The following is a 13887-nucleotide window of genomic DNA, read 5'->3' as shown; positions in this document are numbered from 1 at the left end:
ACATTAGAGCATCATAAAATGCTGTGATTCATCATAACATTAATAGTCATTCACAAGAGTGCTTTTAAACAAATAAAACTGTACCTCATCCCATTCCAAAAGGAAGCTGTCTATTTTGGAACCATTATCGTTGGAACCCTAAAAATAAGATAAAATTGTAAGGGGCTATTTTTATATGTTATTAAAAGTTGTATACACATATATACGTCTATATCATATGTGTGCGCACATTTAAAATACTATAAGTTACCGCAAAACAAAACCCTTGAAGATATTCGTAGCTTCTGTGCTTTGTTGTTTTCTGAGCGTATCCAACAAAGACAATTAGTACTTCAAAAAGTCCACGGAAAATGGAACAAAAGTCTGAGTTTAGGTTGGGTATTTGGCCAAGTTCTGCCTGTTGGGATGCCCCCGTTGCATACAGAACTCCTCGGGTTGGAAATCCAGTAAATGCCTCTGAGTCTAGCTTCTTGCTAATGCGTACTCTTGGAGGCAGCAGACTAAAGCTCAAGCAGCTGGGCCGTCGTCATCCAGACAGGAGACCTGCATGGATGTCTCTGTTCTTAGTTTTGGTGTGGTCCAGCCCCAGCCACTGTGAACTAATTTGAGAAGTGAACCAATGGGAGCTGTCTGGCTGCCCGCTCCCATCTCTCAAATAAAAAGAATTCTAAAGGTTAATTTTATTTTAGCTCAAAAGTTTCTTGAAATCCATGCAGTTTTTTTTTATAATACACATTTTCTATGAGCTTTTTTGAAGACTTGTTGTACTTAAATAGAGATAGATTTATTAATAACTATGATTATAAATAATTACATTTAGGTTGTAGAATTGTGGCTTTGTTTTTATTCAATTTGAATTTCTTATTTACTTGATACTTCTTAGAGATATAAAGAGGAAGATTGTTGTTAAGCAAAAAGAGTGCTGGGGAAATAGGTTCAGATGAAGCATGCGGAACTCTGCATTTTAAAATTCAGATACAAGGAAGTATTTTTAAATCATGAAAATCAGTTGAATTGCTTTTGCCAAGTAAACTCCTTACATCCCACTGTAAGTTCAGGCTGCTCTTGGATCTGTTGACCAGTTTGGGTGGAAGTGGAGGGTCTGGCTCGCAACCTGGGGTTGTGAAGCTAACCACTTCAGACACAGTTCTGTGTTCTGGGTCTCTGATGGTAGTCACTCTAAAAATGCAAATGACAGTTGTTGTAAGCTTTCAAATATTTAGCCTAACACACACACCGAACCGCAAATTTAAACGTTCAGGAGCTAATTAGAAAATATTCGCTAATAGAACAAAATGGGGTCACTGAAGATAATGACATCCAAATTACCTTCTCACCTGTTCTAAATAAAAGGGATTGAACTAGTAATACTCAATTTGGAGGTGCTTTAGTCTTAGGCAGCTGGTTCAGGGTCATGGGTTCAGAAGCCACACTTGTGTCATTCTTTCTGCCCACCTGTGTGTCCAAGGACGGGTACCCATTATTATCTGGAACCTGACGGGTGGTGGCTGCAGTGTTGTGTTGTTATGTAGCTACTCTCTTCTCAAGCTCCCTTTAAAGCACATGCCGGGGAGGGGCTCTCTCCCATGGTTGTTGCATGTTTCTTCGTTTTGTCTCTCCTGCACTCTGGCTCTTGACCTCTTATGTACCCGCTTGCTCTCTTGCTCCCCACAAATGGATTCTGAGGACAAAAGGTAGCAATCTCTCTACCTTACACTTTCCCATCCTGGCTCACTCTCCCTGAATCTGGCCCACGTATGTGTGTATTCCTCATACTCTGAAGAACCTTTACCACATTCTTAAGCTGGGTTGGTGTCTGTGCTTTTTAAGTAAGAGCCAAGAACCTAGGAAATAAATGCTAGGCCCAAACCTACATCACAACAGTGGGGATTGTTTTGAAGTTTGAAGGAAAGGTCGCTTTGCCTGGAAAATGTCTCTGCTGACTGTTGAAATTCTAAGTTGTGAACATATACAGACTGGGGAGTCCAGATGGCTCTAGTGTCAGGGTAGGTTGTATAGGATGGAGTCCTTACCTTAAGAAATAGTCCATGGATGGTTGTAGATCAAGCAGGGTAAATGTAAGTTCACTTCCACTGTGAAGACAATACTTTTGTGACTAATGGATCTAAAGCATTTTCAAAAGCTAAGTAGGCATGTCTAATCACACATATTCATTAAAGAAGTGCAATTCTCCTTAAAGTTTGCATAAACTTTAGTCCATTTACATATAAAACAGTGACATTAATAGTTCGAAACACTTCATTTACCTGCCAAATTAGTGCTACTTTAAGAAATGAAACTTTTCAGTCAGAATTGTGGCATAGTGTGTTAAGCTGCCACCTCTGATGCTGGAATCATGTATGGGAACTAGTTTGAATCCCAGCTGCTATACATACAATCTAGTTCCTTACTAATGTGCCTTGGAAAGCAGTGGAAGATTGTGTAAGTGCTTTGTACCCTGAACCCACATGGGAAAACCAGAAGCTCCTGGCACCTGGTTTTGGTCTGGTCCACCCCTGGCTTGTGAGGAGTGAACCACTGGATGAAAGATCTCCCTCTCTCTGTAGCTCCTGCCTTTCAAACAAACAAACAAATCTTATGAAAAATAAATGAATTTTGCTCTTTTAACATTGCATACTCTTCATACTGTAATGGTATGAGATTAAATGTGTTGGAATGAGAAAGGTGGGAGTTCCTTTGAAAGCGTGAAACCTGGCATTGGGAGAGGTTCTGATGGAGGAGCCTGGGCAACTCCTCTAGCAGGACACAGACCCGGCAGGTAAGCGCAAGAAACATGATAGGAAACAGCCCAGAACAGGCCATGTAAAGTTACCCACTGGCATACAAATGGCAGGGGTAGGGGGAAGATCAGGCTGAATCTGTCCACGTCATCCACTGGCAAATCCAAGCACCAGACAGTGTGGGTCGAGCCAGGTTCGGGCGTAACAAAGACTAGTAGTGCACAATACAGAATGCCAAAGTGAGGTTGCATGTACCGGAAGGGACCGCAGTGCCCAACCAGCCTGAGAACAAGAAAGGAAGTGGGCAGAGCCGGCACGGGAATAAGGGAGGGTTCCTTTGCTGGACAGCTACTTCCGCAGGAGAGCATAGGCTGGGATGGGGGCAGACCAGACTAGGCAGAGCTACCACACCTGTGCGCCTCATGTGGACTAGATCAGGGAAAAGCAGGGCAGGGCGGATTATTCTTACTGGTACAAACAAAATTAAAGTGGGCGAGGGTTGTTTGGGCTTAGCCACAGCATCAGCTGGAATCTGGGAGTGGGAGAGGCCTGGGAGGGAAATAGTGGGCTCATCCCTCTTGGGTTACCACTTCCACAGGAGGACATAAAACTAAGATAGTGGCTTGGGTGGAATGGGGTGTGGGACAGACTGGATTACTGCTACACTTACTGGCAAACCAGGGTAGGGGGCGGGCCTGGTGGGGGTTATTGTGGGTCACTCCAACTAGGCTGCAGCTCCTACTGGTTTATGTGAGGGCCAAGTATGTGCTGGGCAGAACCAGGCTGGACTGCAACACCCATTGGTTCCAGTGGAAGTCGGGAGTGAAAACAGAACCAACCCAGCAATTGCAACCACCAGCTGATTGGAGCGATGGACGGTGCCAGGCCCTGTACTTGTCAGCACATACAAGAAGTTTCTTTGGAGATCCTCCTAATCTAAATGCTGGACTCAGAACCCTAACCAAGAAAAGAGAGAAGACAGAACAGGTCAACCAACCATCTCAGCTATGATGGACTATGTCAATCAGTGGATTTTTCAAAGCCCTCATAGTGCTTGGAGTGGCAAGATTGGCAGCGATTCATAACTGTTGCAATATCAAAACCACTTGAGCAAGAACCTCAGAGCATGCCCTACATCCGGGACCTGGGGAGGGTGGGAAATTGGGTGGGCCTTCCCCCTTAGTACCCCCCTTTAAACATGAAGGAAACAATATGGAAAACATACTAGTATTATCCACTTTCCTATAGCTCTTGAACCTTCTTACCCTAATTAACTATGTAAAGAATGTCAAAATAAAAATTTATAATTAAAATATATATATATATATAAAAAGAGAAAGTGTAGTTTTTTTAGAAAGTGGAAGATGCTTGCTTCTCCCAAAAGTAACTTAGGAATGTTAAATACCAATCCCATTCCTCCAGTTTCCAGCCTTATCAGAACAGAAAGGAAGTAGTGAAGTGTCTTTGAGGGAATGTAGGATGCTTGCTTTGGCCCCAGAGCTGCCCTTGGTCAGATCAGAAGTGCTGAGCTTCATTCCTCTGATTTTCCAGTCTTATCATGAGAATACCAAAGAAATAATGGTTTGTCTATTATGAGAATATAAAGATGTTGTCTATGCCACCCTCTGAGGATTCTGCGTTTTATCCCAGGCAGGCTAGTCAGGACTGCAATTCCCACCTTTTGATGGTTTTCTGCCTCATCTCTGGTTGTTAGTAGCTATCCTACTTTTTCTCTTTTCTTTCCCCAATAGTGTGCATACAGGATTCCATTTAGACCAGATTTTTCTTCCTTCCTTCCTTTTTTTTTTTTTTGAAAAGGCAGATCAGATTGATGGAGACAAGGAGAGACAGAAAGGTCTTCCACCCACTAGCTCACTCCTCAGATGGCCACAATGGCCGGAGCGGATCGGAAGCCAGGACCTTCTTCCAGGACCTTCTTCCAGGTCTCCCACGTGGGTGTAGGGTCCCAAAGCTTTGGGCCGTCCTCGACTGCTTTCCCAGGCCACAAACAGGGATCTGGATGGGAAGTGGAGCATCTAGGACAGGAACTGGCACCTATATGGGATGCTGGCACTTACAAGGTAAGGATTTAGCCACTAGGCCATTGTGCCAGGTGTGAGTCTGTCTTAAAGGACCTTCTCTTGACTTAATAAATGTTGCTTTGTTCACTGTATTGTTTGTGTGGAAATTTTTTCATGTGAGACCAGAGTGCAGTCTTCATCTGTTTTTTGTAACAATGGTACAAATTTCCTTTTAACTAAACTTGTTGAAGTAATGTAGAATAAGGAACCTCAAAGACATTATGTACTTGGTTACACCGAATTTTGCTGGGGTGAGCATCTATCTGCAATAGTAGATAGAATGATTAGGTTTCCACGCACTGTCCCCTGAGCAGTCACCTAAGGTTACTCTAACACCCCAAGGTACTCTTTCAAGCTGTAGGCTCTGAAATAACTTCCAGAAAAACTAGAAGATTGGTGTTTCTCTTTTTTTAAAATGTATTTTTATTTTTATTGGAAAAGCAGATTTACAGAGAGGAGGAGAGACAGAGATGAAAATCTTCTGTCTGCTGGTTCACTCCCCAAGTGGACAGAGATGAAAATCTTCTGTCTGCTGGTTCACTCCCCAAGTGGTCGTAATGGCTGGAGCTATGCCAATCCAAAACCTGGAGCCAGGAGCCTCTTCCAGGTCTCCCACTCAAGTGCAGGGTCCCAAGGATTTGGGCCATCCTTGACTGCTTTCCCAGGCCACAAGCAGGGAGCTGGAAGAAAAGCTGGCTGCTGGGATTAGAACCAGTGTCCATATGGGATCCCAGTGCGTGTAAGGTGAGGACTTCAGTGGCTAGGCTACTGCGTCAGGCCTGAAGATTGGTATTTTGAAGCAAAGGTGATTTCGGGTGATAAGAGTATAGGCAAATATATTTTTATGAAAATCAGTGATTTTTCTAAAGTGAATCATAATACCAGAAAAATTATGTAAATCATGGAAGTTAATTTTATAAGCAGCTTTTCATTTTCTCATTTTATGTATTCCCATCCTGCTATCCAACATACATGATGCTTTTTATCATTCTTATATTTAAAACATTACTTGATACTTGTAAAGAGAAATGAAATTTCAGCCAACTACATTCAAATCTTCACTTCGAGTCTCTGACTCAGGATAAAAAGTGGCAGCAAATAAAGTTTCAGATGTGTTATGTTTTTAAAAGTACTTTACAAATAATTTCATAGTTGATTTATTAATTTTGGGGTGGGCCTGAGGAATTTTCTTTTTCCTCTACTTTGGATTTCCTTCCCACTAGGTCTCTATCAGTTTGCTCTTTTCAGATGACATATTCCTCTGCAGTCCAGAAGTTGTTGGAAGTGTCCTATTGTGTCCTCCACTATATCCACCCTAGTTCTGATTCTATCTTTGAGCATCTTCAGTTCATAGTCTCCATCTTGCAACTGGTTCCTATGATAAGAATCTTAGGACAGCCCAAGTTTTAAATTCCCATTGCAACACAAAGATCTTGTTCATATTGCCAGACACACCATAAAGTGAGAGAGAAAATTGGAGGGTTTCTTTTCTGAGTCTAAACTTGCCTTATAAGAGTCCATAGAGTAGAGAATGGACCAGTAAATAGTTAAGGTCTCACTCAAGTCTAAAATGCTATATGATGCAATGAGTTTTGTGCACTGACTTTGCAACCTACCACAAGTTAGGACATTGTTGCTATAGAAAAATGCATTCAAAACTTAGAAAAATATCATTGAAAAACTCTTAGAATGCAGCCTTTACTAGGCATCTGTATGTTTAGACCATATTCAGATTGAATTATGGGAAATAATTAAAAAGAGAAAGACTTACGTATACATGTTTTCATACTTTCCGTCTTTACCACTGTTGGAAATTGCCAACTCAAATGTTACAGGAAGTTCGGTATGGTGACATTTCTCAGAGCCATGCAAATTCCACGAAATAACTGCAGATCTTGTTTGAATATCAGAGATCTAAAACAGCAAGAATTCAAGTAGAATACTTAAAAATTGTAATTTGTGATTTATGATACAATCTATCCTTCAGTCTTTTCTGAGGCTATTTTTTATTCTCATAGTAGGTGCTTAAATACTGTGATGTAATGGCAAGCTCTTATTGCTATTCTTTACAATGCCTGCCAAAGGAGAGTATGATATTTTGACTAGATAAAGATTGCACATTAAAACTGTGTGGAGAAAAACAGTAGTGAATTCACATGATTTAGACTGGCGGTATAAATTAAAATAAATATTTAAATTTAAATATCCACTTTAGTTACCACAGGTTTCTCAACATTGAGACAGCATGGCTTTCCATCTTCCATTTTGCATTCTAGAAGTAAAAACAAAACAAAACCAAACAAAAAGACAAAAGTAAGATAGAGGAATTAGATGTCCAAATACAAGTATACCCTCATTGAGAGATGTTAAATTACATTGAGTTACATTTGCTAGGCAATTTACTTCAAAATATTTCAAAAAGAGAAGTCTAAATTTTATAATACTAAACTGATCCTAGCAAAATAGGAGCAAGTATTCTCATAGAGTAATTTGCAATGTTTCCCTGACAGGTATTTAGAGAGAATTATGTGGTATGCACATTTTATACAAGGATAATAATTTCTTCATGAGTTAAAAATGCAGTCTTACATGGCTTTGTGTGCTATACAGCCATAAAGGGCCAGCATCATGGACGTAGCTGGTTAAGCTGCCACTTGCTTCCCATGTCCAAGTGCTTGCTTACTATATCCATATCCAGGTGCTCTGCTTCTGCTTCAGCTTCCTGTATTAGCACCTGGGAATGTAGCAGAAGCTGGCCCAAATACTTGAGATCCTGTCTCCCATGTGGGAGAGCAGGATGGAGTTCCTGGTTTACAACTCCAGCCAGGCACAGCCCTGTTACAGACATTTGGGGGAGTAAACCAGCAGATGAAAAATCTCTTCTCTCCTCCCTATCACTCTGCCTTTCAACTAAACAAATATATTTTTTTATAAGATTTAACTTTTTTTTTTTTTTACTGGAAAGATACATTTACAGAGAGGATACAGAGAGAAAGATCATCCATCCGCTGGTTTACTCCCCAAATGGTTGTAATGGCTGGAGCTGAGCTGATCTGAAGCCAGGATCCAAGAGTCTCTGCCAGTTCTCCAGGTGATTTCAGGGATCAGAGGCTTTGGCCGATCCTCTACTGCTTTCCCAGGCCACAAGCAGGAAGCTGGAAGGAAAGTGGAACAGCCGGGACACGAATTGGAGCCCATACGGGATCCTGATGCATAGAAGGTGAGGATTTAGTCACAGAGCCATCATGCTGGGCCCCAAATAAATGAATATTTAAACTTTCTATTTTGCTACCATATAGATAGCATATGGATGAACCTTAACACTATGTTAAGAATTCAAATGTACAAAGACAAATATCATATGATTTTCACCTTATATTTATGTGAAACATAGTAATGTTGAATTAATAGAAACAGAGTAGAATGGTTGGGTGAGGAGGGAGACAATGGAGAGTTGTTGATCAAAGGGAACTAAGTTTCGGATAGGTAGGAGGAATAGGTTTTCAAATCAACTGTACAACAGTGACTGTAGTCAATACTAACGTGTTACGTATTTCAAAAAAGCTAAGACAATAAATTTCAAATGTCTCACAAAGAAAAGATAGATAAATGAGGTGATGGGTTGATGATTCAATAAATCAGCTTGATTTACCATTTCATATTGTATACATATAGCAAAACAACAGATTGTACCCAATAAGTATACATGATTATAATTTTTTCAATTAAAAATGATAACAAGTGAACTGAAATAATAATTTAGAACTAAGATTTTAAAGAAGACAAGAGGAAGTAGAAGTAGAAAATTACACCAAAATATTTTAAATGTGCCAAGATTCCTAAATATTAGAATATTTATACATTGGCAACAAAACTGAAGTCTATTGTACCTTTGTCTTCTGCGTCTGAGGATGGGCTCTGGTTTTGTGTTCCTCCTGGTTTCTGCCTGATGTCTCCGACCCCCACAGTACTCCCTTTATTTCCATGACTAGTCTCAAGCTGAGCGTTGGCAGCATTGCAAATACTGGACACATTGTCAGTAGCAGAAGTGCACAGAATATTTTCAGAGATGGAGGTGTTTGAAGCTCTGTCAGGAGAAGAGCTTGGAGTATTGTCAATAGGTGATGTTGTGGGAATTTTGTCATTTGTGCTAGTCTTGGGAACATTATTAGTGCCAGAAGGACCTGGAACACTATCACTGGTGGCAAGGTGCAGAGTGCCATCTGAGACAGACGTGTTAGAGATGTTATCAGTGGAAAAATTGTTGGGAATTTTGTCAATGGCATAAGTGGATGGAGGGTGGTCGATGGTGTAAGTGCTTGGAGTATTACTCACAGTATAAGTGCTCAACGTATTGTTCACAGCATAGGTGCAGGAAGTATTTTCAACAGTGTATGTGTACGGAACATTGTTCATTATGGAGGTGCTAGGAGTATTCTCACCGATGTAGGCTCTTGGACCATTGTCTACATGGTAAACTCTCAAGGGATTCTGTGCAATGTAGGAGTCTGGAGCATAGTTCATAATGTAAGTGTTTGGAGTTTCAAAAATATTAGAAAAATCATAAGTTTTGTTCACAAGCAAAGAGGTGTTGTTAAACATATGGTTATTCTTGGGTCCACCAACTTGGTGTTGTCTTGCTTTTTTCCTCATATGTTCTCCTGATCTAGTATCCCTTTCATCAAATTGGTTATAATTTCTTCTTCCCGGAGAATAGGGTGCCGCTAAAAGAGACAATGAAATACTGTTTAATAATCCTAATTATTACAGTTACATATCTGAAGTCCTTTTAAAATCTAATCTAACCAACAAAAGAGCACTGGTAAGCTATGCCTTACTTTTAAAATGTTTATCAATCTGCTTTAATAAAAATACTAGGCGTATGTGTGAGTGTTTATAATATATTGGTATGTATAGAAAGAGAAGCATGAGCCAATATAGTATTAAATCCAGTTCCAAATACTGAGGTCTTAAGATGAATGTCATGTTAACCTGCCAGTGTCTTTTGTATTTCAAGTACATGGCATTAATAACCTAAACATCCTTTTACAGTTGTAGAATTTTGATGTCATATACCTAATTAGTAAAATTAAGTATCACAAATCACATTGTTATATCAAAGTACAACACACACATATATAGAAAATTCTACTTTGCCTTATGCAAAACCTTATGCCTAAGGATGGTCATCCGTCTTGATATATGTGCACAAAATCCCACCATTATTTGAAACTTAGTATTTTACACCTTTTAAATATTAAAAATTATCCATATGTGCCAGTTTTAACCAACTAAAAATATTTCCTGTTTAAGAAACTTATACACTACCATGATTTTGTTGGTACATAAATGCTGGTGGTGGTGGTGGCAATGCAGGCGGTGGCAGCATCAGCTGCTGGGGCACAGGCTGCTGGAGATATGGTGGTGGAAATTCTCCTTGATTGGAGGGATACATCAGCTCAGGTGCTTGTGGATGCACAGGTAGTACGAACTGCGGTGCTTGCATTGGAGCAGGCATGGGCATATGGCAGTTAATTGTCTGAGGCACAACGATAATTTTGCGAATCCCATTTTCTTCCACTACCTAAGATGGAAGACAGAATCGTACCAACATACGAGAAATCATACAAGTAAATGTTTTATGCAGATTTTTGAACTTATGCCTTGTGTTTGAATTTAGAAACCTAAAGCACTTAAAATCAATTGTTGATTTGAATTGTAACATCAGGCAGGCGGCAAGGTAATCCTTCCTTTTCCCCACGTGTGTTGACAACAGATAATATATTGATATGTTTTGAAGCCATAAGGTGTAAAACAGTACACAATTAAATATTGCTCTCTTAACCATATCTATTCACTATCAATAGAAAACTATGCTTAGCATTTTCATGATTCTTTCCAGAACTTCTTTATGCCTATAAAACAAATAAGCTTGAAGATTCTTATTTTTTACATTATACACAAAGCAGCATTTGCACTATTACATGCCTTCCTGTTGGTATTTAACATTCTTTTGAAGAGCTTTCTTTCTTTCTCTCTTCATTTCCTTCCTTCCTTCCTTCCTTCCTTCCTTCCTTCCTTCCTTCCTTCCTTCCTTCCTTCCTTCCTTTTTTCATCCTCTCTCTCTCTTTCAACACTGTGTTGTTGGACCATCTGTGGCTAGGGTGGGTCTGGTTGGGGAGTTAAGGGGACCGGCCCTGCTGGGTTGCGCTTCCCACTGGTAAGCATAAGGGCAGGGAGTGAGGGTGGACTGAGCTGAACATGGCTGCAACATCCCTCAGCATGTATGTGGGCTGGGTCTGGGGTGTGCTGGAGTGGGCTAGGCTCCAGCACCCACTGGAGCTCGTGAGAGCCAGAGTGGACGTGGGATGGGCTGAACGAGGTCTAGACACCTGCTGATTCACGTGAGAGCTGGATCTGGGAGTGGGCTAGGCAGGGCTGGGCTGCAGCTTGCTCCAGAGAGAGGTGGAACAGGTGTGGACTGCTCTGTGAAGGTCAAAGTACCTTCAAGCGAATGTTGGGACTGGAGGTGGGCCAAGTCAGGCAAAGCCAAGCACCTACCTGTGTACAAGATTTGTGACTGGGAGCTGGTTTGATGGGGGAGCTTGGGGAACTCTCCTGTTAAGATGCAGCCCTGCTGGTGAGCATGAGGGTTGTCCAGGCTAGGTCGGGTTTCAGTACCCATTGACATATATGTGGATCAGGTCTAGAGGGTGGGACAGCCTGGGTCAGTCTGCAACACTTGCTGGCAGGTGTGAGAATCAGGATGGGTGCAGGCTAAGCAGGGTTGGGACACAACACCTGTCAGCGCATATTAGGGCCAGGACTGGTGGCTGGCTGGGCTGGGCTATGCTGCAGCAGCCCCTAGCATGAGCTAGAATTAGGGGTAGGCTGGGTGGAGCCAGGCTACAGCACTTATTGGTGCATGCCAAAGCAAGACAGGCTATGCCAGACTGTGCTGCAGTATCCACTGGCACATGCAAGACCCCAGACCAGGAGCAAACCTGGTGGGGGAGCTATGGGGGCTCCCCTGCTGGACCACTGCTCCCATTGGTGAGTGTGGGAGCTGGGATTGGAAGCAGATGAGACTGGGCAGGGCTGCCAACAACCATTGGCCTGCATGTTAGCTGGGTTTGGGGAAAGACTCGGCTAGGCCAGGTCACTGCATCTGCTGGCGCATACAAGAGCCAGGATAAGTGCCAACTGGCTGGGCTTTGCCACAGCATCTACCAGCAAGTGCCAGGACAGGGTGAAAATTGTGTCAGACTGAACTGTAGTAATCCCTGGAAAGTGTATTATCTGGAACTGGAACTGGACCTGGTAGGGAAACTGTGGGCACTCTTCTGTTGGGCTGCAGTTCCTGCTGGTGTGCATGAGAGCCAGGTCTGGGGCGGGCCAGGCTAGACAAGGTGGCAGCACCCATTGTCATGTGTGTGGACTGGATTGTGAGGTGGAAAGGCCTGAGCTAAGCTGTAGCATCCATAAGTGTATGGAAGAATCCTATTGGGATGTGGCATGGACTTTACTAGTCTGTTGCACAAACTGGCACATGCAGGAACCGGGGCTGGGAGTGGGCCTACTGTGAGTTATTGGGGATTACCTCAACTAGGCTGTAGCTCCTGCTGGTATGCACAAGGGCCAGGTCTATGGCATGCTGGGTTGGGTTGGGCTGCAGCACCCGTCAGTTTGCATGGGATATGGGGCTAGGGACAGAACTGACCAGGCAGTTGCAGTCACCAATGTGTGCATAGGCTGATATGGGTCATGGACTGAACCAGACCCTGTAACTGTTTGGCACATGCAAGAATCAGGTCTGTGGTCAGCCCAGGTAAGTTTTCTTGGGGGGCTCCCCAACTGGACCACTGGGCTCAAAACTGCAACCACAGGGAAAATCATATGATTTATGTTCCAACCTTGGAATGCATGTATCTGAACTGGGCCTCATTGATGGCTGATGCCTATGCAGTGAACAGCATGCCCAGGTGCTTAAGGGGAGCATGATGGCCAGTTCATTTGGGCCTGCAGAGAATGTCAAGTGCCATGGAAGAAGATGGAGAGCAGAATATGTTGGACAACTTTCCTGGCCAAGCTTTGATAGCAAGTGTCTGAGTGAATGGATGCACTAGGGTGGACTTTGTCAGCCAATGGGTCTTGGAAGGAGTTTTCTCAGTCTGGGAACACTGAAACCAACAGTGTCTAAGAACTATCAAAACCACTTAAAGCAATATCTTCAGAGCATTATTCTCTCTATTTGGGGTTTCTAAGATGACATTAAGTGGGCATTCTGCATATCTGGGTAGTGATTAGTTTGGCAGCTGGGAACAGTTCTTCCTCCTCTCTCCCTCCCCCTGCCAGACGCAGGAGAAAAGGGAAGAAAAAGATTGGAAGCATTTGTCCCACTCACCTCCCTTATACCTCAACCCTCCCCACCCTAATCAGTAGTTCTCATGGATCTTCATTCTTGCCAACTATATAAACAACATCAAACTAATATATATATATATGCATATATATATTTTAAAATGAACAACACATTACTGGTACTCCAAGAGTCCTCACTATTTTACCACCCTCAGTTATTTTTCTTAATGTGGGAGAGTATATTGTCATTTACATAGCATAATTCAGTGAAGCAATATTTAAAATATACACACATGTATATTATACATACAATTTTTATGTTTTGGGAAACCTTTCTACATCAGTGCATAAAACTTCCCAATTATTCTTTTCACAGCTGCTGCGTGCTCCATTACTATAAAGTTATCCATTTGGGAGCGTATGTATTATTCCCAGTTTTTTGTGACTAAAACATATTGTAAAGAATTCCCTTCTGCATTTACAATTGAAAATTTGTGAAAACACATCTGTAGAATAAATTCCTTTTATTGGCACTGGGCCTTTTATTTGACTGGGCCAAAGAGTATATGCATTTGTATTTAAAGTAGATATTATCCAATATATTATTCCATTTAGAAATAAACAGAAAGGACACCATAAAACATTAATGGAAAATGAACTTTGAGTCTACTTAGTGTAAATAAGCTTTATAATCCATACATAGT

General features: G+C 41.8%; 1 protein-coding gene across 1 annotated transcript in view; it reads right to left on the bottom strand.

Annotated features, from left to right (window-relative positions):
- Positions 1 to 13887, bottom strand: part of LOC121169143 (fibronectin type III domain containing protein 3C1-like) — a 57130-nt gene that overhangs the window by 21591 nt on the left and 21652 nt on the right. The window contains exons 4-10 of the mRNA XM_040999594.1: positions 10151 to 10406; positions 8713 to 9546; positions 7042 to 7094; positions 6594 to 6736; positions 2034 to 2093; positions 1041 to 1179; positions 85 to 138 (exon numbers count right to left, since the gene is read on the bottom strand). Coding sequence (XP_040855528.1) covers positions 85 to 138; positions 1041 to 1179; positions 2034 to 2093; positions 6594 to 6736; positions 7042 to 7094; positions 8713 to 9546; positions 10151 to 10406 — 1539 coding nt within the window. The remainder of the gene's footprint in view (positions 1 to 84; positions 139 to 1040; positions 1180 to 2033; positions 2094 to 6593; positions 6737 to 7041; positions 7095 to 8712; positions 9547 to 10150; positions 10407 to 13887) is intronic.

Source organism: Ochotona curzoniae, unplaced genomic scaffold (assembly GCF_017591425.1).
Source record: "Ochotona curzoniae isolate NIBS_2020 unplaced genomic scaffold, NIBS_Ocur_1.0 scaffold_1852, whole genome shotgun sequence".
Lineage (NCBI taxonomy): Eukaryota > Metazoa > Chordata > Mammalia > Lagomorpha > Ochotonidae > Ochotona > Ochotona curzoniae.
This window is presented reverse-complemented; position numbering and strand designations above follow the sequence as displayed.